We start from the raw sequence: 25,717 nt of genomic DNA, 5'->3' as shown, positions 1-25,717 counted from the left end.
ATTTACTTTTCCTTCCCATAGAATGTACGTATTATCCAATTTGAATAAATAACTGAATCTGACTGTACTGTTCAATGATTAGGATTAATTGGAATGTTTGTACCTGACTTTGTGAAGTGCCTTGAGACATGTGTTGTGAATTGGCGCTATATAAATAAACTGAATTGAATTATCTGGAAGAATCTGGAAATTAAGTTAGTCTTGGAACTAACTTCACAGTATTTGATATACCTTCAAACCATCATTCATAATTGCAGTAGCTGTACAACAACAGCACGTTGCAGGAACTTCAGTGGGGGTAGCCCTCGCTACCTGGACATGCAGGAAAGCTTGCTATGATGTGGCGTTCCCAATACCTTCTTTACCAGGCTGTGGGGGGAAATCCGCTTCAATTAGGGCTGCTTCTGGAGGACTCAGAAGAAAAGTCAAGCCACGCTTGTCTTATTACACTATTTTTTATGAATGAATGCTGGATACACAAACGGCAAAATCATTACTTAACTTTGTTGCATACGATCAGCGTGATCGTAGTCACTTTTGGATTCAAGGATTCTTTGAAGAAGAAGCCTTACTTGCCCGGAGTTTCAAGGCTTTCAGCTGACGCGTGGACTGGTCCCTCCCTATCCACTGTCCGCAGCCGAAATGAGGCTGAACAGATGGAGAGAGGTGTCTTAAGATCAAAGATTCCAGCTCTGACTCCTCTTCCTGGGCGGTGTTAGGAATAGGTTAATGTGATGTTGAAAGGTGCAGAGATTCATACTGGCCTTTGTCTATGTATAGTTCACAGTCAAAATTCATCCATGTTTCACTTCATGTTCATCCATGTTTATCCATGGCTGGTTCCCAGCACACTTGACAATAAAGGGTTATTTTAATTGAATAATCAGATTCCAAGTCAGGTACATTCATTCCAATTAATCCTAACTATCAGACAATGCAGTCAAATTCAGTTTATCACTCAAATTGGTTAAAAAGTTTTTCTAAGAAAATCCAGCAGAAGGCGTCGAGTCAGTGACTTGCAGTATTCACTCCTCCTGGTTGAGCATGTAGCGACAGTGGACAGTCACTTGCATTGTGTCGTTGACTTTGCAGCAATCCCTCATACTGAGCATGCATGTAGCGACAGTGGAGAGGAAAAACTCCCTTTTAACTGGAAGAAACCTCGAGCAGAACCAGAACGAGGCTCAGTGTGAGCGGCTATCTGCCACGACTGACTGGGGGTTTGAGAGAACAGAGCAGGTACATAAAATAACACAGAAGCACTGATCCAGGAGTACTTTCTATCTTGAAGAAAAGTAAAAAGAATAATGGCGGTAGTAGCTCTCCTGCAATGGCTTATAAAAGTATTCATGCCCCTTGAACGTTTCCACATATTGTCACATTACGACCACAAATATATTTTATTGAAATTCTATGTGAAAGACCAACACAAAGTGGTATACAATTGTGAAGTGGAACAAAAATTTTATGTGATTTTTTTATTTTTATTTACAAATACAATACTAAAAAGGGCATTGTGCAAAAGTATTCAGCACCTCTAAGTCAATACATTGTTGAACCACCTTTAGCTGCAATTACAGGTGCATGTCTTTTATGGTATGTCTCTACCAGCTTTGCACATGTAGTTACTGTAATTTTTTCTCATTCTTCTTTGCAAAATAGGTCAAACTCAGCCAGATTAGATGGAGAGCCTTTGTGAACAGCAGTTTTCAGATCTTGCCACAGATTCTCGATTGGGTTTAGGTCTGGAATTTGACTCGGCTATTCTAACACAAGAATATGTTTTGTATTAAACCATTGCATTGTAGACCTGGCTTTATGTTTAGGGTCGTTGTCCTGATGGAAGGTGAACCTCAGCCCCAGTCTCAAGTGTTTTGCAGACTCCAACAGTTTTCTTCTTCAAAGATGTATTTGGCTCCATTCATCTTCCCAACTCTGATCATCTTCCCTGTCCCTGCTGAAGGGAAGCCCCCCGAGAGCATGATGCTGCCACCACCATATTTGACAGTGGGAATGGTGTGTTCAGAGTGATGTGCAGTGTCAGTTCTCTGCCACACATAGTGTTTTGCATTTTGACCAAAACATTCCATTTTGGTCTCGTCTGACCAAAGCACCTTCTTCCACATGTTTGCTGTGTCTGCAAACGGAACTTCTTATGGTTTTCTTTTAACAATAGCTTTCTTCTTGCCATTCTTCCATAAAGACCACATTTGTGCAGTGCACGACTTATAGTTGTCCTGTGGGCATATTCCCCTACCTGAGCTGTGGATCTCTGCAGTTCATCCAGAGTCACCATGGGCCTCTTGACTGCATCTCTGATCAGTGCTCTCCTTGTTCGGCCTGTAAGTTTAGGAGGACGGCCTTGTCTTGGTAGGTTTCCAGTTGTGCCATACTCTTTCCGTTTCCGGATGATGGATTGAACAGTGGTCCATGAGATGTTCAAAGCTAGGTAAATATTTTATAGCCTAAGCCTGCTTTAAACATCTCCACAACTTTATCCCTGACCTGTCTGGTGTGTTCCTTGGACTTCATGATGCTCTTTGCTCCCCAACATTCTCTTAACCAACCTCTGAGGCCATCACAGAGCAGCTGTATTTGTACAGAGATTAGAATACACAAAGGTGGATGTTTTGAGCAAGGCCAATTGAGTCTAAGGTATCATTAAAGGATATATATAGGCTATCACTTTCATTGTCAGCACTATAATAACATTGTCTGTATGTAACACTAAATCAGATAAGAAGTCTGTAAACTGATCTGAAAGTTGAGAATTAGGGCCTGGTGGATCCTACAAGACAACAAACAAGTGGTTTTAGTGCTTTGTAAATTGGATGAGGAAAACTAAGGCTTAAATATTCAAAAGAGTTGTAGCTATTAATTGGTCTGGGACTAATCAATAAATCTGACTAAAAGATGGTTGCTACTCCTCCTCGCTCAGTATTTTGAAGTATGAAAATTTAAGTAATTAGTACCCAATTATACCATTCAGTTAAATTCAATTTTTATTTATATAGTGCCATATCACAACACGTCATCTCAAGACACTATAAAGTCAATTTAATCCAATCATACAGATTTCAAGTAAGGTACATACATTGCAATTAATCCTAACCATGAAACAGTGCAGTCAAATTCAGTTTATTCTTCAAATTGGTTAAAAGTTTTTCTATCTAAGTAAACCCAGCATATTGCATCGAGTCATTGACTTGTAGCATTCGCTCCTCCTGGATGAGCATGTAGCGACAGTGGAGAGGAAAAACTCCCTTTTAACAGGAAGAAACCTCCAGCAGAACCAGGCTCAGTGTGAGCGGCTATCTGCCATGACGGACTGGGGGTTTGCGAGAACAGAGCAGAGACATATAGTTAGTCATAGTAAATGCTCAGATCCTTCAGTTATCAGGCTCATCTCCTGTGGAACCAGCTCCCAGTTTTAGTCCGTGAGGCAGACACCCTGTCTACTTTTAAGGCTAGGCTTAAAATTTTCCTTTTTGATAAAGCTTAGAGTGGCTTAGGTTATATTGAGCTATCTCTGTAGCTATGCTGCTATAGGCTTAGGCTGCTGGAGGACATAATGAAGACTTTCACTCTCTTCGCTACATTCTCATACTACTCTCCAGTTTTGCATTATTTTCTGTTATTTCAGCTTTTTTTCTCTTTCTAGAAGCTACATCTGACCTGGCTCTGTGTTTAGCTGTGGCACCTTCTAGCATAATCATACTTGAAACTTGCACTAACATAATCCTCTTGCTGCGAACAGGTTTCTGTGAGACAAACTAAATCTGATTGTCACAAATCAAGTCATTGATTTGTTTTATTTTTCTGTTCTGTTGGAATTGTTTATTTTCAATGAAAGTTTCATGGTTTGCTCCTTTTAGATTAGTTTTTGATCTATAAAAGTTTCACTATGGGCAAGACCCTGTCTCATTGGGGGAAGAGATAGTGGTTTGTGGTGTGTTTGAAGGGAATTAGAATTTTTTTTATTGACATTTTCACCCAGTCTAATTTTTCTTCCTGTGTCAACAGCTAGGAATGTGTGCGTGCTGGCAGAATTGTTCTCAGGATCGTCACAGAGCTCACTGAAGCAACTGGACATCAAGTAAGAACAAGATGTTTTCAAGTCTGATGTCAAAGAGAACATAATCTAATCATAATCTGTCACTAAATCTTTCTTTTTACATTTTTTTTTCTATGAATTTCACTTCTTTTTCCATTCATTTTTCTTCATTATTAAGGTCAAAAGTCAGGGTCTTGTGGTGTTTTCTGGGTATAAAGAACACACCTTACACCAGAACATTACAGATGACTGTCATACTTCAACCCTGGAAGGTTTAATTAGAAACTGTGATGTCTGAAAACAGGGCAACAGCACCTCAGAGTGGTGCTGGTAGGGTGCTGCTGTTGTGGGTTGATACTGTATAATTAATATTAAATTTAAAAAAAGGCTTGAAAAAAATTAAATTAAAAAAAGGCTTAAAACTTTCCATTTTGATAAAGCTTATAGTTAGAGTGGCTTAGGGATGGCAGATCCTTTAGTTATCAGGCTCCTCTCCTGTGGAACCAGCTCTAAGCTTTAGTCCGTGAGGCAGACACCCTGTCTACTTTTAAGGCTAGGCTTAAAACTTTCCTTTTTGATAAAGCTTATAGTTAGCTCAGGATAACCTAAGCCACTCTATCTCTGTGGCTTAGGTTATCCTGAGCTATCTCTGTAGTTATGCTGCTATAGGTTTAGGCTGCTGGAGGACATAATGACCACTTTCATTCTCTCTACTACATTCTCATACTACTCTCCAATTTTGTGTTATTTGCTGTTATTTCAGCTTTTAACTCTATGTTCTCTCTGTTTTTTTCTCTTCTTAGAAGCTACATCTGACCTGGCTCTGTTTTTAGCTGTGACTTGGCTGTAAAACAACATTTTCAATCGGTTGCTAAAACCTGTCATTAAAAACCATCAAAAAATGTTGAGTTCTAAAAATAACTGGCTCACATACAGATCTGTAAACATCAACCAGGAAATGCTTCACTTAATCAAGGAAACTTGACTAGTTTTGCATTATACAGTTACTTTTTTAATTTAAATCATTCTAATCTTAAAAAAATTTTAAAAATATTAAACTAGCTAAAACCCTGAGAATGTCACATAGAACATGATTCATTCATGATTCATCTGATGTTCCCTTAGATTTTCATATCCCCAGAGCCATGTTCACATTTTAAAACAGTGTTGATGTTATTAATGAACCTTATATTTAAGATTCAGAATGTGAATAAAATTCTTACTCTATAAGCAAGTTCACTCATTTGTTCAGTGTTTTTTACCTTATAAGCCACATTGTTTTTTCTGTCTTACATAAAATTAGACATGCATTAGCCTCTATATATGTTTCCAAAGTATCTGGAAGGATTGCCTTTTAGCTGTATGATCTGGGTCAAACATTTTATGTAGCCTTCCACAAGCTTACTATGTGGTTTTAACTGCGTTTGGACTTAGTAGTTTTAAAAGACCAAACATCTTTGGATTATTATTTCAACTGGTGTCACTTTTCTTAAACAGGTCTAATTTTATTCGGCCTGCTGATCTGCTGGAGTTTGCTGAGAGACTGAGGGATCTTCAGCCCCCACACAGACTGACCCTTGACCTGAGGAAGAACCCGGGAGACCGAGACCCAGATATATGGAACACTGCACTGCAGACGCTTCAACCTTTCAGCCTTGTGCTGGTTGAAGGATGGAAATCCAATGACACAATGGTGGATCACATCAGCAATATGTAAAAGAAAACAATACAGAGCATCACATGGTTCCCACTGTGTGTACAGCAAGGTTATTGTTTTTTTTATGTCCTTTTGTGGAAGTGAGTGTAGACTGCTCTGTGCACATCCTTGTAAAACTGAAGCTAACCTTTTGGATGGCGCTTTCTGGCAATTGTGGCAGTTCTTTGACTTTTATGTTTGAATTGTATCACTTTGAATGTCCTGTGTGTACAGTGTGTCTCTCTCAGAGAGATAGGAACCAGCTCCCTCATGACACTGCAAGGATACGTGGATATAAACAGTGGATCAATTTGTATCATTTCATTTGTTTTCTTGGATCCAGATGTGATGATGCAAGAAAAAAACACAGATAAGTCCACATCAATTTGACATATGAATGTTTATTTATTAAACCAAAATCTGTTACACCTCCAGACTCGTCTCTGACACGGTGTGTGCTTGTGTGTGACAGTGGACATGTACAACTGTGAGACTGACAATGAGCATTGACACAACTACCAATTCATTGTAAGTACGAACTATGTAGAAAAAAAGCATCCAAAACATAGATTAAAAAGATCTTTGTCTTTTTTTAAGTTTGTTTAAAGCTAGTTATTAAAGATCTGTTTAATTATGAATTCTCCTTGTTTTTTTTTGTCATATAAAAAAAATCAATTGAAGACAAGTGTGACCCTGTGGAAAGGCTAATTTAATGATTTGCTTAGTCAACAACCAAACCATCTGTTACATTGAAAAAAGCAAAACACACCAAACATTCATACAGCCACAACGTATAAGTTCACTGGCTTCCATCACTAAACAAATGTATCCAGACTGATCTTCATAGAGCAAAGGCTTATCCAACCATTGAAAACATCCCAAACCCATTTAGCAATATAGCACATCATGTTTTAGGCCAAACTGTCAAAATAACAAGATGATACATTTGTAGAAATGAGACAAGTGTGACAGAATACAGTACAGGCACATCTCCAGTACATGTCTTTGACTTAAGGGAGATCATCTGAACTGTACACACCATGAACCCTAAGGAAGGTTGTTTTCTTCGAATTCTGTTTAGTGTGAGGAGCTACATACTTCTGAACCTCTACTGACTTTTAGGAAATGCATTTAAATTATGTCTTGTAGACCTCTATCAATGTGAGGAGCATTTACATTTAGCAGAGAGTAACAGCTTTTAACTCTGCTAATACACAACTACACAGTTTGATCACTGAATTCCATTTCGTAGTTACTCTTGGATCCTACTCATGTCTGCACCCATCTATTCCTCCTGGCCCTTGGGTTTATTTCAATTCCCAAGGAGTAGCTATTAAAATTCTCCCTTTCTATAAGCCGAATCAACATCAGTTTTTCCTTTTATGCATTGATGTGTATTGTGAGAGGATCCATATAAGAACGTTTTCTAATTTGCAAACATCATCAGTTTAGTGTCTCATTTGATGTGTGTAAGGAAAGTTGACTTCAATATGTAATGTATCAGATTCCATCAAATTACAGACATAGTGATCATTGTGACAACTGGATATTTGTAATGGAGAAATTAGTTTGATGTGTGTCCCTGAAAAAATAAAATCTGAATGGCTAGATGGCTCTGATAATTGTACAGCAAGATTCAACCAGCACTGTCAATGTGTATCCATCCTGTCATGGTGAGAATTACACAATCCTATACACACACAATACACAACATACACAATTAAGTCTACAATACAGCATGTCAAAGGCATTAGGAAAACCAGAAATAAATATAAATAAATTAAACCATTTATAAAAGTATTGGTTAAAAACAAATTCTGTTAAATATAAAAAATATTTTCAACAAATACACTGAGACAAAGACTGAATGGATGTATGAGACGTCTTCTAAACAGACAAATGAACTCATTCATACAATGACAAATCACTAGTGAGCCGAAAGGCCTGTCTGGGCTGAGTGGAAGTGTTAGACTGATTCTCTTTGGGCTCTTGTGTCTCAGTTCCAGCGTAAGCAGTTAGGAGGTACCAAAGCAGCCAGAAGCGTTCAAGAGGGGGTCACTGGCAGTGCTGTTGTCATTGCTCCTCCGTGGATCTGTGGTTCCCGGGTTGCAGAGAGCTGATCGACAGTCAAAGTTGATGGACAGTACCATATTTTGTCAGAGTCAATAGACATTAAAAATTTTATTCAGATATCCTAATACTTTAGAACATTACAAGGCTCTATGACGTCTTACAACCATGTGCCATGGACCAAAGTAAAAGCCACCATTTCACCTTCCAGCATTAGCACTAGAACAGCCCATACAGATGAACTAAAACCACAGATCAGCAGTTTACTGCAAAAAACATGGACACAGTAACTCAGATGTTGTCCATCCATTCTGATTGTGTGCAGATAACCACTGGACACTAACACTGCTGCTTTTTGTCCTGTAGGTCTCACTGATCATACTAAGATGTAGTTCTGCTAACTTTGATGACATATCTACTGGTCCATTTAGGCACAATGAAGATGAACTGAGTCAGGAAGATAAAACTAGAGGCTGCTCAGCTACAAGCAAAGGCGAGCACCTGCTTGGTCCTGGCCACATGGCCAATTAATCAGTTACAACCAACTGCTTGACCTTGGGAGGGGAGCAAGTCAAATAAGTTTTAGAAGTAAAATGTAATGCAATTCTGACATTTTGACCAAAAGTGAAAGACCAAAGATGAAATTATAAAGGATTCATATTTGTTTGAATCAGGCTTTTAAACCATTTCAAACCATTTAAAGGAATTAAACTAAGGACGTCAGCCCTAAACCATGTGGATAAAGCTGTTTTTCCAGTGAAGTGTGAGACATTAGTGGAATGTCTGATAAACATGTGTTAGTTCATTTATCTCACTGATGAACACTTCTTTACATCAGATGGCAATACAGCAGACTTGTAAAACCTTTATGGAAGTGTGCATTTGGCAGTGCATGTCTATTTAAGCCAGGCAGCAGAGAGTGAAAATAACTTAATACAAATGTACAATTAACCAGAGAGGTCTGCAGATATGCTAGATAAATTCGTGTAGTGATGAGATCCCTGCAAATATTTTCAAGCTGAATGTGTGTGGTGTAATAATGGATGTGAAGGCACACACAGTACTGTTATGTTCAGAAAACCCCAACTAAGAATTCACAGAAATAGAAAAACAGCTAGTTCAAATCAAAATGCAAAGCAGCCAAACTCAAATCAAGGCAGTTTTTGCTGTGACAAAGTAAACATGAATTTGTTTACTTTGTCACAGCAGCAACAGTTTGAATATAAGGTGTCCCTGTGCTGTGAGAGAATGCAGGGGCCCATGATGGAGCAGGTTAAAGGGAGCACAAGGGAGGCTGCAGATCAGTGAATGGCTGTAATTGTGAAGAGAGGGGCTATAAGATCCCATCCATGAAGCTGGTGTCTAGTCGCTGGATGAGCACCCGGATGAAGGACATCTCTTTGCGGGTGTTTTCAAAGATCACCCTGGGTTCATCTGACTGGCAACGTAGACAGTTGGGAGCCATGACCATGGCCAAGTTGTTTACATCCATCTTGGTAATCGCTACATTGGCAGGTTGGGCAAACACCTAAACACAAAAGTACAATAAAGAATAATTTTAGAATTTAAACATCCCAGATCTTTTCTCAAGTAAAACAACTTAGATCCATCCTTAAAATAATCTGTGAATATTTTTTTGGAAACGTTTGCTGCTACTAAAAAAATCTTTGTCGTAGTTTTGTTTAACGTAAAGCAGAAGGGTAATAAAAAATAGCATTTAAGAAATGTCAGACTAACACAACTACAAGATGATTTTTATTTTATCAGTTTGCAGTGAATGCTGCAAGTCAATGACTGGATACAATCTGCTGGGTTTCCTGTTGTTCAGGAACATGGCAGCTGGTGGTGACCGCAGGATGGCAGGTACTGCGACCTCAAATTCCCAAATACACACTGGGAAGCCGCCAAAGTTATTAAGGAACAGTGGACTGTATGTTGAGTCACAGTCTTGTTGTGTGAGAAAGGCAGATCTACATAATATCAAGCTGTTTGTGCATTTGGCTTGTCTAAAACTGAACAAATTGTGCAAGTCCTAACAAACTGCATTCTTTAATTTCTGTGTTTGTCCGAGTCTTGGCTGAAACCATCAATCCCTAATAGTGTTATTCATGTCCCAGGATATAATGTTTCCAGATGTGACCGTAAACATAGTAAAGGGGGTGGGGTTATGGTCCACATTAAGGACAGTTTTCAGTGTTCCCAAATTGAAGTGGTTGGAGAGACTCTTAAATATCTGGGACTGACCATAAGATTGTCTCCTGAAATGTCATTCACAATTATTGTACTATATAGGCCCCCTTCAGCTAAAGATGTGTCTTTTGGCCATCTCTCTAATGATCTAAAAAAATGTAACGCTAAAGAGGTTATTTTGATGGGAGACTACAACATAAATTGGTTGGGCAAACAAAATAGGAAAAAACTAAAAGAAATTACTGAGAAGTTTAATTACACACAAATAATAAAAAATGCAACTCGAATTACAAAGTCATCACAAATGCTTATAGATTTAATTTTTACAAATAAGGCTGACAGAATTGCAAAAGTGTACAACTTAATAACAGGTCTATCTGACCATAATTTAACGTTAGTGATTAGAAGAATGTCAAAAGTACATTACAGAAATTTAATCAGACAACATTACACACACATACACACACACACACACACACACACTGTGTTGCTGTAATTCAGCAAAATAACATGAAACACAACTAGTTACTCTCCCTTTGCTTTTAACTGGGGTATTTAGCAGCGAGCAGACAGACATTAAACGTAGCGGTGCTCCTTTTAAAGGCTGGCCGTTCACAAAAGCCTCGAGCTCCGAGGGGAGAGAAGCAAAGAGCTTTGAGGCTCCAGCATAGCAGAACAGTTCAGAAACAATTTGGAATGAGGGAAAAAAAGCTAAATTTATGTTTTAGACGGCTTATTGATAGCGGATATGATCTTCTTTGTGTGCTTGTGAGTTTTTGCAGCGGTAACTGGTTCTGGATGACGGCTTCATAGCAGACAGCCGTTCTTCTCTCTTCCCTGTACCGCGTACCGGCACAAGATCTTTTAGTGGGACGCAGTACCGGACCGTACCGGCCCACTTTCACCCCTGATTGTATCTGAAATGAAATATTTAGGAGTCTACCCAGATATGACCCTGGGGTTCAAAAAACAGATAATAAAAATAAGTGATTCAGTCAAATATAACATCTTTACTCTCAGACACATAAGAAACTGCCTAACACTTGAAGCATTTTTCAATGCTATGATTGTTTCTCACATCATTGATTGCATTTCTTGTTGGTCTCAGGCTAATGGGACCACACTGAAATCACTTCGATCTCACTATAACCAAGACCTTAAGGTGTAAGACCAAAAAACACTTCATTATCACCATTGTAACATCCTTACCAAATACAATTTACTAAGTTTCAATAGTTTAGTTCAATACTTAAATATACGAATGATTTTCAAAATTGTTAATAAAATTGCCCTCCCCCTCATTAAAGGAATTCATTCAACTATATTCCGATCAAGCAACCGGGATAACTAGGTCCATTTCATGCAAAAACTGTGTTGTCCAAAAACGTTGTTCTACGTTTGCATAATCAGCTTTTTCATTTAAATCCATCAAACAATGGAATCATCTTCCAGACAGTTTGAAGTTATGTGTAGATCTGCAAACATTTTCTCAAAACCTAAAAAAACACATTAATAATAATCAACTGTGTCAACATCAGTCCTAATGTTGTGTATCTTTTATTCCTTATTATCTACTGTTGATCTATTTGTGCCTAGTATTTGTTGTGTTTATTAATTTAGGCTAATTAACCTTTTTAGGTAATGTGTTTTGTAATTGTATAAGAATTGCAAAGTACGTATTTTAATGAGAGAATGATAATTTTCTGTATTGGGAATTGTTTTATTGTGCACCCTTGCCCAGGAATTGCAGATGGAATGCAGCTTTAGCTAAATCTGGTTCAAAGCACCTCTTCTCATTGTGAAATTAAGGTTTTTGTCCATAGTCCTTGACAAATAATTAATAAACTAAACTACACTAAACTTAGATACAAAACCTTCCAGCCAATCTGAATAATGAACTAAATTTGACTACATTGTTTCATAACTAGGATTAAATTGGAATGGATGTAGCTTACTTTGAATATGTCTGATTTTAACTGAATTAACTTTTTTTTTTTAAATTGGCACTATATAAATAAACTGAATTGAATTGAACTCCCAAACTTTTATAAATATCAACTGATATGTAGATTTGTACAAACATCAAAAGCTGTTTTAAAAGCACCCGGCTGTCAGTGCTTCTCTGACAGCCGGGTGGAAATGTGTCTAAATTAATAGATCTTCAATTCTCCTATTTGGAACAACTCAGGATTCCTGCAAAATAAATGACTCTTAACACGGAGCAATAAAGGAATAAATCATTTAGAGGGCATATTTGATGGAAAGATTTTATGAATGTTTTAGGAATTCATATGGCATTGATAAAAATACATTCTTTACATATCACCAACTAAAATCTATTAACCAGTCCAAATGTACAATTAAACATATAAACTTAGAACTTCCTGTAGTAATATGGCTTCCTTAAACCTTAACCCCCAAAGTTATTCTCATAAACTTACATAAAACTCTTAGAAATAGATTTAACAATCTCACTTCCTATCAGTAAATGGGACGTTGATCTCTCTACCAGTACAGATTTTACAGGTTTTGAAAGTAAAATGTACACAAACGCTTTTATAATGGCTCAAAATGCCAACCTTCAGTTTATCACAAAATCCTCATACTGTAGAACACACTATAGAGGACAAAGTCCATATGGTTTTCGCACTAACACATATCCACATTGCATAGTAGATTTACCTGACGACTATCCACATGCTCTCTGGTACTGTCCTCCTGTCCATGCCATATGTGACCTATAAACATGCCTGTAGTACACAGTCACAGTTTGCTCCTCACTTTGTCTTCTTTGTGACATCACAAATGCTGATTTGGAAACAAATAAATGCCACACAGTTCTTTTAATGTTTGTGATTGCAAAAAACAATATTTGAGAACTGTAAGAATAAAGAGAGTTTAAATCGTATGTATTTTGAAAATGTGTTATCAGATTATGTTTCTACGAGGAGAATGTCTGCTTGTCAGAAAATCTAACTTTATTGGCCTCATCTCACCACTATGAACTTCTTTCAAAATTTGGTGTATTTGTTTTTAGGCACTATTGACCTTTATTTTTTCAACAGTGAGCTGACAGAGAGAGTGGGGAGAACATGCAGTAAACATCAATGGGCCAAGACTTGAACCCACAACAGCCTGCGTCAAGGACTAATGTTTCTGTTCGTTGGTCGCATGCTTTATCCCTGGGCTACCACTGTGCCCAATATTTTGTGTATTTTGACCAAACAATACGTTTTCACAACTGCTAAACTGTTAGTACACTGGTTTTGAAAAAACAAATAAACACATCTATTACAAGGAAACTGAAGTAACTGAAAACCTGCCAAATGTCTCCAATAGGGGCTAACAGGAGGAAAAGAGCTAGGTTTTTTCAATGCCCTCTTTTTAAAAAAGTAAGCAATGAAGAGAACTACAGCTAGGATACAATGAGGATCTTTTTTGAAGAGATTGTAAATGAAATTGACAGCATATCGTATCCATAAATATATACACACTATATTGCCAAAGTATTGGGTCACAGCACCAAATCAAAGAATTATGGTGTTCCAAATACTTCCATGGCTGCAGGTGTAAAAAGTTCGGTGTGGAGAAACTTGACTGGACTTCACAGAGTGCTGTCCTCAACCTTCTTGAAAACCTTTGGGATAATTTAGAGCATAGGCTACAGTTTTTTTTTTTTTTTAACACACTCCTAAACCTTGTGGAAGAAATGTACAGATTAGTTAAAGTTGCCAATGCTGACAATGGTGGGTCCATCAACAAGCTGGAGGTTGTGGATTAAGAATAGGATGTCATCAAAGTTCATGTACATGTAAAAGTAGACAGACAAATACTTTTGGCAATATAATGTAGCTGTTAGCCAGCCAGTTAAGAGCTCATCACTGCTTTTTTCCTACTAATTCAGCTCGGTATCCCTTGCCGCTGTCCATTCCTGCTTAATGCTCATTTTGAAGATGACACATTATATCTGATAGGGGAGTTCTATAATGTTTGTCTGCTGAATAGCAAGTAAACTAAAAATGTTTTTTACAGATGGTAATCCAAAAAAAATCATAACCCCTACATACAGATCACAGTGGTAGCATCATAGGTTTTTACCATCTGTTATATAACGTGTATGACCATCCGGCTAAAAATGAGGTTTAAATGTGTTTTTGACATATTTATCTTTAACCAAACTTGTTCAAATTTTTGATATCTGTTTATTTTGTTTGTTAAAATTCATTTATATGTGTTTTGTGGTAAAACAAATAGTTGTGAGAAGACCTTTAAAGGGTATCTGTTTTGATTTACAGGCATAGATTCATGCTGTAGATTCATGCTGGTAAACCTTGACTGTTCACCAAATGGTTAAAGGGAGTCCCCTGTAAGAGGGAAAATACATGTCAACATGTCTAGGAGAGAATTACAACAGGTTTCACCTCATTTCTCTCTCCAGTGAGTCTGGGTCCCATGATAATCACCTTGAAAGCTGTTGAAGCTGTCATAAGGAGAACTTGTGCTATGTCTAGGCAAAATGATTTGCAGTACTACTTAGCACATGTCCAGTGCTGTAAAAAAATATTTTCTCTGCAAGATATTAATAATATCGATTTGAAGTGACAATCATCGGTCTCTGTCTTGGTAAAAAATTATTTTTCTACAACACTTACCTGTCCCATGGGTTGTTAATGGGTACTTACACTTCAGATATAAGCGGGAAGTAACCACCTAAACGATCCTTGCATTCTCATATTTACTGTACAAAGGCTCGATAGAAATACCACGTGGAGTCCTGGAGTAGGATTTGAATCAATCTTGTTTTGGTGGTCTACCATTAAAAAGAATATGGATTGGATAAACTAGCTATGTTGTAATCATCAGAGGTAAGTTAACTTTAAAGTACACGGATTTAGGGTGTGGCAGAACAACTGGAACAAAACTAGCCTCACCTCCTGATAAAATGGGATTGCCCTGGACAAGTTGTTGGTAGAGAAAGGTGGAGTCTGCAGGATGTTTGGAGATATGTGTTGCAGTTTATGTCATAGTTTTATGGATTGTTTTGACCCACATGCAGAAAGCAATCAGGAGACCGATGAAGTTTTACAAGAGGTTTTATTTTACAGTGAGCAGGTAAAGGGAAGTGGAGCTGGAGCCGGAAGACAACTGCAAGGTAAGTAGACACGGTAAGAATATATAAAGTCTAAGATGGTGAATGTAACAAAATAACAAAATCTGTCTTACTAGGGAGTGGAGTTTGATCTGCCAGGAGGGGGTGAGACAACAATGGAACTGCACACTGAGATGAACGGAGCTGGTAGGTACTTGGACTCCCTTTGAGGTACTCTGAGGTTCGGCTGATGATTTTAATGTGTGGGAGGGTGGACAGGGTTCCCTTGTGGTGGTCCGTAGTTGTTCCAGGAAAGGCACTGTCGGAATAGCTGCCAGCCAGTAACTTAGGAAGCAAAGTGTTGGCAATCCAGGTATAATCCACGTGGTTAGGAAATCCTTCTCCAGTGACAAAAACATCCAAGTTGATGAGGATTCTTCAAAGACAAGGTCAGGCATAGGAATCCAGTCTGCAAAGAGCAAATACAAAATTACCCAAAAGGATAAAGACAAGCTTAGGCAAACTGTGGCTTGAGTCAATACCACTGAGGGCAACACTCTGGCGCTGAACTGCTGGCGGCCTTCATCTTAAGTACCCTCCAGGGATGATTAGGGAATATGGGACACCTGCCACCACTCCTCACAAACCCAGAGCCACCTAGATACCAAGCACAGTGCAACAACAACAAGACAACATATAGATCCTAACAGTTTAACTCCAAACAAGTTAGGGTTGCATACCTGAAAGGTATGCAATTACCAGCTGTATGTTTTGCTTTTCATTTTTATGGTTTAGTTTAGCCATTTTTATTTGTTTTTTACCTTTTAGAATTTGTTTTCTTTATATCTTTGAATCTGGAAAATTACTTTTTTGATAATAAGTTGTTTAGAAAATAAATATGATTCCACACATAGACATTTGAAGAGAGTGACAGTGTAGTTTAGATAGCTATTAGAAAGGGACCAGCCACCTGAGGATGCCTGAGGATCAGGACATCAGAATGTTCAAAAACCATTGTTATCTGAAGGCATGATGGTTTTTTCACACTCAACTGGAGTTTTGTAATAAACTCATTTTGAGTTTGAGCTTTTAAACCAGTTCATTTCAATTATCTTCTCTTCTCTTCCATAAAAAAAGAACAAACCAGACACTATACTTTATAAGTAAAAGTAAAATGAAATGGCATTAGTTTTTTGTCAGGTGTCCCAGTGGAATGTAAATGTTTGAATTATCATAGCTCCCGGTTTATCCCTGTCTGATCAGAAAAGGATCAGATGATTGATACAAAAGTTAAACCAAATCTTCATAGCAATGCATCACTGTGAGTGTCTTACCTGTAGGAAGCGAATTAGGTAGCAAAGTACCAGCTTGTTGATGTGTGGCAAGCCCAATACCACATTGACAGCAGCCTCTGGGTTGTCATAGCTACTGATACACTCCTCGTAGAACTCGTGAGGGATCAGCGGATCTTCCAGCTCCCGGTACCAGAGTTTCAGCAAAGAAGCTGGACACAAACCCGACAACACAGAGCAACTATTACAAGATAGAACATTTAATAAATGCCCCATTGATCTTTGTATCTCTGCATCATCTTTGGCAACAGAAGACATTTACACAGATAAAATACTCAAGTGGCCAGATAACGTAATATCTATATGGTTCTTTAAAATCAATTTCTCTAACTCTTAGAGTGTTTCTTTTAGCACACTGAGCTCTGTTCCTAATGTTTATGAATCTGTTCTTGCATTGGAAATGTGTGATAAATTTCATTTATTTTTCCTTTCCCTTAATAAACATATTAAATTAAACTCTTGATTCCAGAATACTGTATACAATAAGTGAAAACCCTGGTAAAAAACGTTTTTTAAGTATTTCAAACTATAAACTGTGTTGGTATTGTAGTAAAAAATTGAAAAAGAAAAAAAAAAAGACAACAATATTTCAGCTCTTTTTGCCATGCTTTGATCATTTCTCGGCCTTGAGCTTATTACTGTTTAATGTAACATTCTGAGCTGTGGAAACTTGCAATACTTTGGAGGTTGCATCAATAAAACAGCTTCTTTGCACCATGTTTTTTTCTGTCTGTGTTCAAACCCCCGTTGATTCTGCTTGAGGTTTCTTCCTGTTAAAAGGGAGAAATTCTTTCCCACTGTCATCATAGGTTGCAAAATCCATGAATCAATGGAACTTTGTGGGCTTTAACTTTTCACCAACTTGCATTATATGATGAACTGACTTTGACTTGACTGCACTATAGTTAGGATCAAACTAGAATGTGTAATTGGATCTGAAAGTGAGTTGGATCAATTTTGTCTCTCGAACTGCTCAATTCTTTATAGGACAGGTTCACTTCCTAGGTCCTAGAGCTGGTTGCCCCTCTGGGGTATCTGTACCTGGACTTTGGAAAACTGAGTGTGTATAAGTGAGTGTACGGCATCCATTCTTTTGTGTCTTTACGTTGTTTTGGGGATGTGAAAGTTTGTATGTATACACATGATGGTAGAAGCAATTGATTGTGACTGTGTGGGCCTGCTTTTCTGTCAGGTTTGGTCTTGGGCTTCCCCGTCTCCTAGATCATCTTAGGCCCGGCATCAAATGTGGGGCCTATCCCCCCACGTCACAAGGGTGTGGGGGCCCTTGGATGTCTGTCTCTGATCTCCTCCATGTCTGCCTTGGGTCCTGGGGGGGAAGATCTGTCGCTCCGTACACTACTGAATATTCTTATGGACAAACATTACATACACAAGAGTGCTCACATATACATTCAAAGGTGTTTAACCCTGTGGGTTTTTTTACTCTCTTTTTCTGCAGGTGTAGAAGCAGTCTTCTAGGGTGTTATCTTGTATTCTCATTATCCTTCTTTCTCTTCTCTATTCTTATATTCTTCCCTCCCTTATAACTTTTTCCCCACCTTTCTTTTTTGTTTTCCTTTCGTTTCTGTCTCCGCATCCATTGCATTGAAATATTGCCAAAGCAATTTCTACTAATGTTTTATGTATTATGGCAATTGCTGTAATGCTCCACTTGTGAAAGTAAATCTGTTTGGCTTCTTCTTGGCAATCAGACAGCAATTCTGTGAGTTACTCTGCCAGACAGGAGACGTTAAAAAAATACTTTGCTCAGAGAATATTGTCCCTTCGACATGACCACAAAGTTGCTGCAGATTTGTTGGCTGATCATCCATAATGAGAAGATTCCATTTCAAAATGTCGCAAAGGTGTTCTATTGTGTTGAGATCTAGTGACAGTGGACACCATTAGAGCACAGTGAACTCATGTTCAACAAACCAGTTTCAGATTATTTGAACTTAGTGACATGGTGCATTATCCTGTTGGAAGTCGCCATGACAAGATGTGTGTGTGGTCATAAAGGGATGGACATTGTCAACAACAATATTCAAATATTGTTGTTTTAGCTTCCCTTCAATGGATCCCTGTTAAATCTAGAAAATTATTTAAAATTCACTTTGTCAAATTTTAAGTTTTTAATAATCAAGATCTATTATACATTAGAGATCTGTTTCATCGCTCTCAGACTTTACTGGTGGTTCCTAGACTCTCTAAGAGAACAATGGGAGGCAGATACTTTAGTTATCAGGCTCCTCTCGGAACCAGCTCTCAGTTTTAGTCCGTGAGGCAGACACCCTGTCTACTTTTAAGGCTAGGCTTAAAACTTTCCTTTTTGGGGCCTGCCATAGCAAATGTCCGGGTTCACCCCTAGATGTGTGCTATTACTTTTATTGGCATTTGAAGTTACAATATTGACGTAATTAAAGAAAAACCATTCCCCAAAACTCACTTTCACGCAATTAGCCATTAGTGACAAAATTCCTTTCCATCGCCAAACTAAGTGTACGACCTGCTGTTTAAAATCAGAGCCACAGTCATATACTTGTCAGATACTGAATATATAAGCTCTTCCAAGTTGGTCTCCACAGTTTCAGTCATTAGGACTTAAAAAATAAAAGCTTACATTTCCTTTAGTTATAATCACTATTTTAAGCAGATAAAATAATATATTGGGAATTTAGCAATGGAAGCAGGTTTCATACAACTTATTTAACTAACCCGGAACTGAAAGCACAGCTATGCTGGACTTTCAAAATAAGACAAAACACACTCTACAAAGTAAAAGCCTTTACATTTTAAACTACAGATTATTGCTGGACTGGCCTTCACACTAATACTTGAGTTCATCCAGTGTTGGAAGTGGGACAATGTTGGCCCTCTAAAATAAGGTTACTGAAACTTTCAAAATAAAAGCCTTATTCATCCATATGTATAATTGATTTTTAAGCTGATAATATCATACATGAAGATAATAGAATAGCAGTCAGGTTCTATATACTCAATGGAACTAGACCAGAACTGAAAGGACAACTATACTGGAGTTTCAAAATTAGATCTAGACATCCTCTACAAAATAAAAGCCTTCATATTTTAATCAGCGACGATTGAAGCATTGGCCTTAGCACTACTGCTGGGAGTCAGTGATGGAAATGGGTCTACTTGTCATGATTCCAGCCCTTCAGCTCTACCTTGACTGTGCTGATTACTCATTGCCTTCACCTGCACTGGGCTGCTCCTATTTAAACAGCTGCTCGTCACCAGCTCAGTGCGAGATCGTCTGTTGCCTCTGTCACAGCTTTCAAGCCTTGATTCATGTTTCAAGAGAGTTTTTTTGGTTATCTGATCCTGCCTGTTTTTTGACCACAGATTTCTGCCAAGTCCTACAGCTGTTCGGAAAAGTTCTGACCTCCCGTTGCTGAAACCTGCCTGTCTTTGACTGTCTCTGGATTACTGGACTACCCCTGCCTGAAACCCTCCAGTGCTTTACCTTGGTTTGTCTCACGTCTCTGCATCTGGTTGGTGAAAATATTCTCTGTCCCCTGTTTGTTCCCGGAACCCCTAAGACCTCCTGTTGTCCACTTCCCCTTCCTTCCCGGCTGGATTTCAGTTCCCTGTGAAACCTCCATTCCTGTCCTTCCAGTCTGACCACTTCCTTTGGAACCCCATCTACCCAATTATTCTTTTTATAATAAATCTTTTGGTTAACCGTTCTCTTGTCTGGCTGCGTTTTGGGTTCTGGCTGATTTGCTTCATCGTTACACTACTTTATCCTTTCAAAATAAAATGTACTAATATTTGCTAAATAAACTGCCTTAGCCTGCCTTAGTTCGGCCTGCCCTAGCAATAAAGGGAGAGCAGTGAATGGGTTTGCTTCACTGCCTCCAATGCCATTGCAAAGAGTTACTTATTATTATTATCCACGTCTAAACTGGATTGTTTATATGGTAAATTTATTGGGGACTGCCATGGCAATGCAAGGAGGCATGGAATGCCATTGCAAAGCAATGACATTACAGGTGAAACAAGAACAGGTCTAGGTGGATATCATTACCTTCTACCCTCAAACCTGATGCGACCCAAGCCTAACTCAGCCACAGTTTGGCTCTGGTCCGAGAACCTCGCACCAAGATGCAGGCCTTGTCTAAATTTCTTCTGAAATTTTCTAGTTGATAAATCTTATAGTAAAAGGGGCTTATTCTGAGCTATCACTGTAGTTATGGTGCTGTAGGCCTAGGCTGCTGGAGGACATAATGATTACTTTGCCTCAATCTGCTACATTCTACTACTCTCCTTTTGCATTATTTGCTGTTATTTTAGCTTTTAACTATATGTTTATGACCATCGGCTGAGCGAGCTACTGCTGCCAACAACATAATGGCCCTGTATAGATGATAAACTTGGCCCTGTCTTTCAGTGTTTAACTCCTATTAATAGCTATTGGGTGAGCTTTCACTGCGACTAACTATATATGCTCTCTTTCATCTTTGAGATCTGACAACTGCCTCATAGCTAATTTGATTATTTGTGTTTCTCTCCTAGGTGAAGCCACTAAAGGAACTAATACTGCCTTTAATGTTTTACTTTTCCTAAACATAGAAAGTGCTTCTGTGTCATGGCAGATGGCTGTTCACACCTGAGCCTGGGTCTGCTGGAGGTTTCTTCATGTGAAAGGGGAGGTTTTCCTTTCCACTGTCTCTGTATGCATGCTCAGTATGAGGGATTGCTGCATGGACAACGACACAATGCAAATGACTGTCCACTGTTGCTACATACTCATCCAGGAGGAGTGAATGCTGTTTACTTAGAATGCTCTGTATTACAAAAATTTGCAGTTAGAATATCAAGCACTTTCAAGGACTTTATTCATATATCAAGTACTTTCCCCACCTTGAAAACTGATGTAATTGACTACACATACATTGCTGAATTTACCATCAGAGGATGGATTGTTTTTTTTAAACAGGAAGCATTCAACATCCAGTGATGGTGATGGACTACCGCACCACAGACTGAATAGGCCATGTAGAAAATAGCAGCAGCTCATGTCCTGTCCTTGAGTTAAAGTACCATCTTGGTTGGGCCTTCTTCTGAACACCGTATATGTCTGAGGACCATCTCAGGTCCTGCAAAAAGGGTGGTTCCTAGGAACAGGAAGAGACCCACAGCAGACACAGTGTTGTTGAGGACAGTGAGGGGAGGCAGTGCAGGGGGTGTTGTCTGGAAGTCTACCGTCATCTCCACAGTCTTGAGCGGGTAAAGCTCCAGGCGGTTCAGATCACACCAATGGACCAGCAGATCCACCTCCTGTCTTTATGCAAACTGGTCAATGTCCTAGATAACAATGGTTACATCTGCAAACTTCAAGAGCTTCACAGACGGTTGCCATGAGGTGCGGGCATTTGTGTTCAGAGAAAAGAGGAGTGGAAAGAAAACCCACCTCTGGGGTGGAAAAACCAGCAGCACCACTTCTGGTTTTTCCTCCTACAAGACCCAGCACTGGTGCTGTTGGGTCTTGTGGGAGGAAAAAATTATCCACAGACAGGTGGAGGCTGACACTGTGAGCTGGGTGAGCTTCTCGGTGAGGCGACTGTGGCTCAGTAGGAAGAGTGGTCGTCTTGCAATCGGAAGGTTGTGGGTTCAATTCCAGCTTCCTCCTGCTGTATGTTGATGTGCCCCTGGGCAAGGCACTTAACCTCAAGTTGCCTACTGATCTGCGTATCGGTGGGTGAATGTGGCTCTAGTGTAAAGCGCTTTGAGCGGTCTGCACTATATAAATTCAGTCCATTTACTATTTCTGGTGGAGGACGTCTCTGTTGATGGTATTAAAGGCAGAGCTGAAGTCCACAAACAAGATCTTGGCATATGTCCCCGGGTGGTCAAGGTGTTGCAGGATGAAAACACTGGCCACAACCAACAAGGAGGTCTCCCTCAGTCAATAAAAAGGTTCACATCTCATAAAAACAACTCCAGGTGAGGACTACATGTCATGCAATACAGCCTTTTGTGAGGCAGAGGGTGGTAGATCTGCGGAAGTCCAAGCTCCATGTGCTATGATGAAAAAAGTCGTCGAGAGTGGACATTTGCCAGGTGGATGCAGAGCATGCAGTTCCCAATGGCATAGTTTGACGGGCGTGCCTGCGTGTTTCCCTCCTGTGCGTCTTCGGTAAAACCCACTGCCACTGATGTGCTACCAACCAGAATCTCAGAAAACCAGAGAAAACTGCTCAGAGATGAATGATTTATGTTTAGGAGTTGCTCTATAGTAAAAGTACATTGGAAATGCACAAAAAAGTACGATTGAGTGTAGTACCGCGGTGGCCATCCTATGTGTCATTTTGCAGAGGTTCACACAGTCTGTGTTCAAGAGCACCTCTGTAGGTTCTTAGTTAATGAAGCCATAAACTTGATGCTCTCCTCTTTTTTCTTGATGGCAAAAATCCCGAAACTGAGTCCTCTCGATTAGGTTAAACTGTTTACTTAAAAAATAAGAACAATGCAGACATAATTTATTCACAAAATAATAAATTGTAAAAGAGTGAGAGCAGAAATACAAATGAGGTAGTACAAGTGAAGTAAAAAAACTGTGTGGCTCCACTCCAAGTGCTCGACTCGCTTCATATAAATATGCAAATTTTACAAGATAGCTTTAGTACACTCCATTATCCCAAATCCTTACAAGTAAGAATGTTTAATCTTTTAACTTATCATCCTGTATACATATTTTAAGTTGTAAATAGTCTTTTTGTCTTAATAAACATTAACCACCGTAAAAAATATAAACTTAAATTACCCTCCACATCTGAATAAATTTCAATTTAGGCTCCAACAACCTCTACATGTTGTAGGAGCAACTCTAACTCATGTTCAATAAAGTTTGTTTTCTGGATGGGCAGTGAGTCACACATGCAGGGCATATTTACATCTGAGGGTGTTTCAAAGTCGGATTCAGAGAGATGTAAACCATGTATCTCTTCCAGTTTCTCCTCAAAACACCCTGCGGCCTGAACGAGTTGTTTTCCTTCTGCTTGTGGATTCAGAAGTCATATAACTGGCCTTACAAAAGCCACAGTCTATAACTTTTTGGAAGGACCTTGATTGACTTGTTCAGATGACCAAATGCATGTCACTTAGGTATTATAAAAAAGGACACATGGAACAATTTTTTGGCTCGCTCATCAAAACATTATAAAAAACATCTATGTGGATATATGGCATGTGTTCACCTGGGATGTGTGGGTCTTCCAGTCCTGTGGGAATTTTCCATTGATCAACTTGCAGCTTTAGGGCATTGACTTCATCTATGTCTCCAGGTACCCTAGAGGTCAAAGGCAGGTTGCAATTAGGCAGAGATTATTAGTGGGATGATTTTTTATAGAATGTAAAAGCAGGCCCATACAGTACAGAATGTACTTGTTACTCACAATCCTTAAAAACAACTTAAAAAGTTTTTACTGTTAATATTTGCCATCTAAACTGACTACTATGAATAAAATCCAGTCAAGCAAGTAACAGGGAAATAACCAAACAACAGCCTTTGTAGCCAGCTGTTTAATGCAAAATACTTTGGTACAAAACTGCCATAACATCAGATATATCAGAACATACAAGAGCAAACCTGCACAATGTACATAATGTAAAGCACAGCAGCTCTGATCTTCACCATCTCATCTAATCTGCTCTTCATTATATCATTTGTTTTTCTGTTTAATTAATAACTGTAATAGTAAACAGATGAACCATTTATTTTATAAAATACATTTGTACAATAATCTAGTTGGTCCCAGTAAATGACTGCTAACACTGAGCAAGATTTTGCTGGAGGCTTCTTCCTGTTAAAAGGCAGACTTTCTTTCCACTGTCACCACATGTATGCTCAGTATGAGGATTTGCTGCAAGGATAACAACTTAGCTAAAAAACGATTTATAAACGATTTATAAATCTGTATAATAAACTGAACTTCAATGCTATGTGTTATATCTGAAATGTATGTTAATCGACCTTAAATCTGTATGTATGAGTGGACTGAGCTGACTATATATTTCTCTACACAAATTGTTTCTGTTTGTTTTGTGAGGTGCCTTGAGATTTACTGTGAATCTGCTAAATTAAATGGTTAGGCCCAAAGGACAACCTGAAGTTAGAATCTGGTTTGAGCCTTTCAATCTGGCAAATGAGTCAGTCTTAGAGGCTAAAACAAAATCACACTACAAATCGTAAGCTAACTTAAACTGGTAAGAACAGAGCTCTTTGGTAAATGTTATTCAGTGAAATATGGAAAAATGTTGGAGAGGTCAGCATGCCCCTTCGATAATTTGCAGAATGTAATTAAGAATCTCTGAAAAAATAAAAGTGAAAAATGTAAGTATTTATCTATCCACCTCCTCTGAATCAGATGATTGGCGTGTTTTCGTAGGGAGGTTCATAGTCTACACATTTGACTGACGTTTAAGGTAACAGCAGGTTTAGTGATATGTTTGTATCTACTCCTTTAGTGGGGGTTTAACCTCCTAATCGAAATTTTACCAAACATTTACCCTACATGTATGAACACAGACAACAGAATGTATAATTGGTTTATACACCACAACTTGTTATTTCTATTTCATTCAGAGGGGTCCTCGCATTAACTAGGGTGGTCCAACCCCGTTCTTGTAATTTGCCCCAGGGTCAAACATCATAACCAGTTATATTTGAGAGAGCAGAGTCTTTACTATTCTCTGATTTATATGCACATGTTATCTCAGCCATTCCTTTTAAACACAGACTTAGGACCTGTTTGGTTCCTTTATACACAAACCTGGCTCTGAAATGTTAATAAATACTATCAAAGAAATTCAATAATGTTACAAAACCAAACAGCACCCATATATTTTTTCAGTAGCAGAGTTCTAGAAATGACTTATTGTCGCACCATTTGAGTCACAGCTGACCTAACTAAAAGATGATCCTCAATGAACATTGGTCCAAATATTCAGCACCTTTGAAGCTTCTGTCCTCTGTGTTCCTTTTCTTTTCTTCTATGCATTGCTCACCTGAAAATACCCTCTGTTTGGTCTCCATTGAGACCCAGAACCTCTTCAGAAAGACGAGTCTGGACCCAGGGCAGCTGGCGGTCTGGATATCGCTCCTTCTGAAGTGCCATTACCTCTTCTAATGAAGAGCCAAACATGGATGGACTAAAAATGGCATTCCTTGCATGATGGATTTCTTCAAGAGAGGGCTTTTGCAGCCCCTGATGAGACACACAAAACACTTTAGATTTTTATGG

At 38.7% G+C, this 25,717-nt stretch overlaps 2 protein-coding genes across 8 annotated transcripts in view; one reads left to right on the top strand and one right to left on the bottom strand.

Annotated features, from left to right (window-relative positions):
- lrrc41 (leucine rich repeat containing 41) overlaps positions 1–6,388 on the top strand; it is a 41,416-nt gene extending 35,028 nt beyond the window's left edge. For all 4 annotated transcript variants that reach the window (XM_047374912.1, XM_047374911.1, XM_047374909.1 and 1 more), the window contains 2 exons: positions 4,024–4,096; positions 5,552–6,388. In XM_047374912.1, the coding sequence (XP_047230868.1) occupies positions 4,024–4,096; positions 5,552–5,771 (293 nt within the window). In that variant the 3' untranslated portion in view covers positions 5,772–6,388. The remainder of the gene's footprint in view (positions 1–4,023; positions 4,097–5,551) is intronic.
- The window catches only part of arhgap39 (Rho GTPase activating protein 39), a 120,927-nt gene continuing 101,341 nt past the window's right edge, over positions 6,132–25,717 (bottom strand). For 3 of the 4 annotated variants that reach the window (XM_047374907.1, XM_047374908.1, XM_047374906.1), the window contains 4 exons: positions 25,482–25,681; positions 23,672–23,763; positions 16,434–16,603; positions 6,132–9,348 (listed from right to left, as the gene is read on the bottom strand). In XM_047374907.1, coding sequence (XP_047230863.1) covers positions 9,154–9,348; positions 16,434–16,603; positions 23,672–23,763; positions 25,482–25,681 — 657 coding nt within the window. In that variant the 3' untranslated portion in view covers positions 6,132–9,153. Of the gene's footprint in view, positions 9,349–14,698; positions 15,156–15,233; positions 15,569–15,641; positions 15,757–16,433; positions 16,604–23,671; positions 23,764–25,481; positions 25,682–25,717 lie in introns of those variants that run through there. The other variant, XR_007039656.1, reaches the window with a different exon arrangement.

This window comes from Girardinichthys multiradiatus, chromosome 9 (genome assembly GCF_021462225.1).
Source record: "Girardinichthys multiradiatus isolate DD_20200921_A chromosome 9, DD_fGirMul_XY1, whole genome shotgun sequence".
Taxonomy (NCBI): Eukaryota; Metazoa; Chordata; class Actinopteri; order Cyprinodontiformes; family Goodeidae; genus Girardinichthys; species Girardinichthys multiradiatus.
The sequence above is the reverse complement of the archived record's forward strand: the minus strand, read 5'-3'. Positions and strand labels throughout refer to the sequence as shown.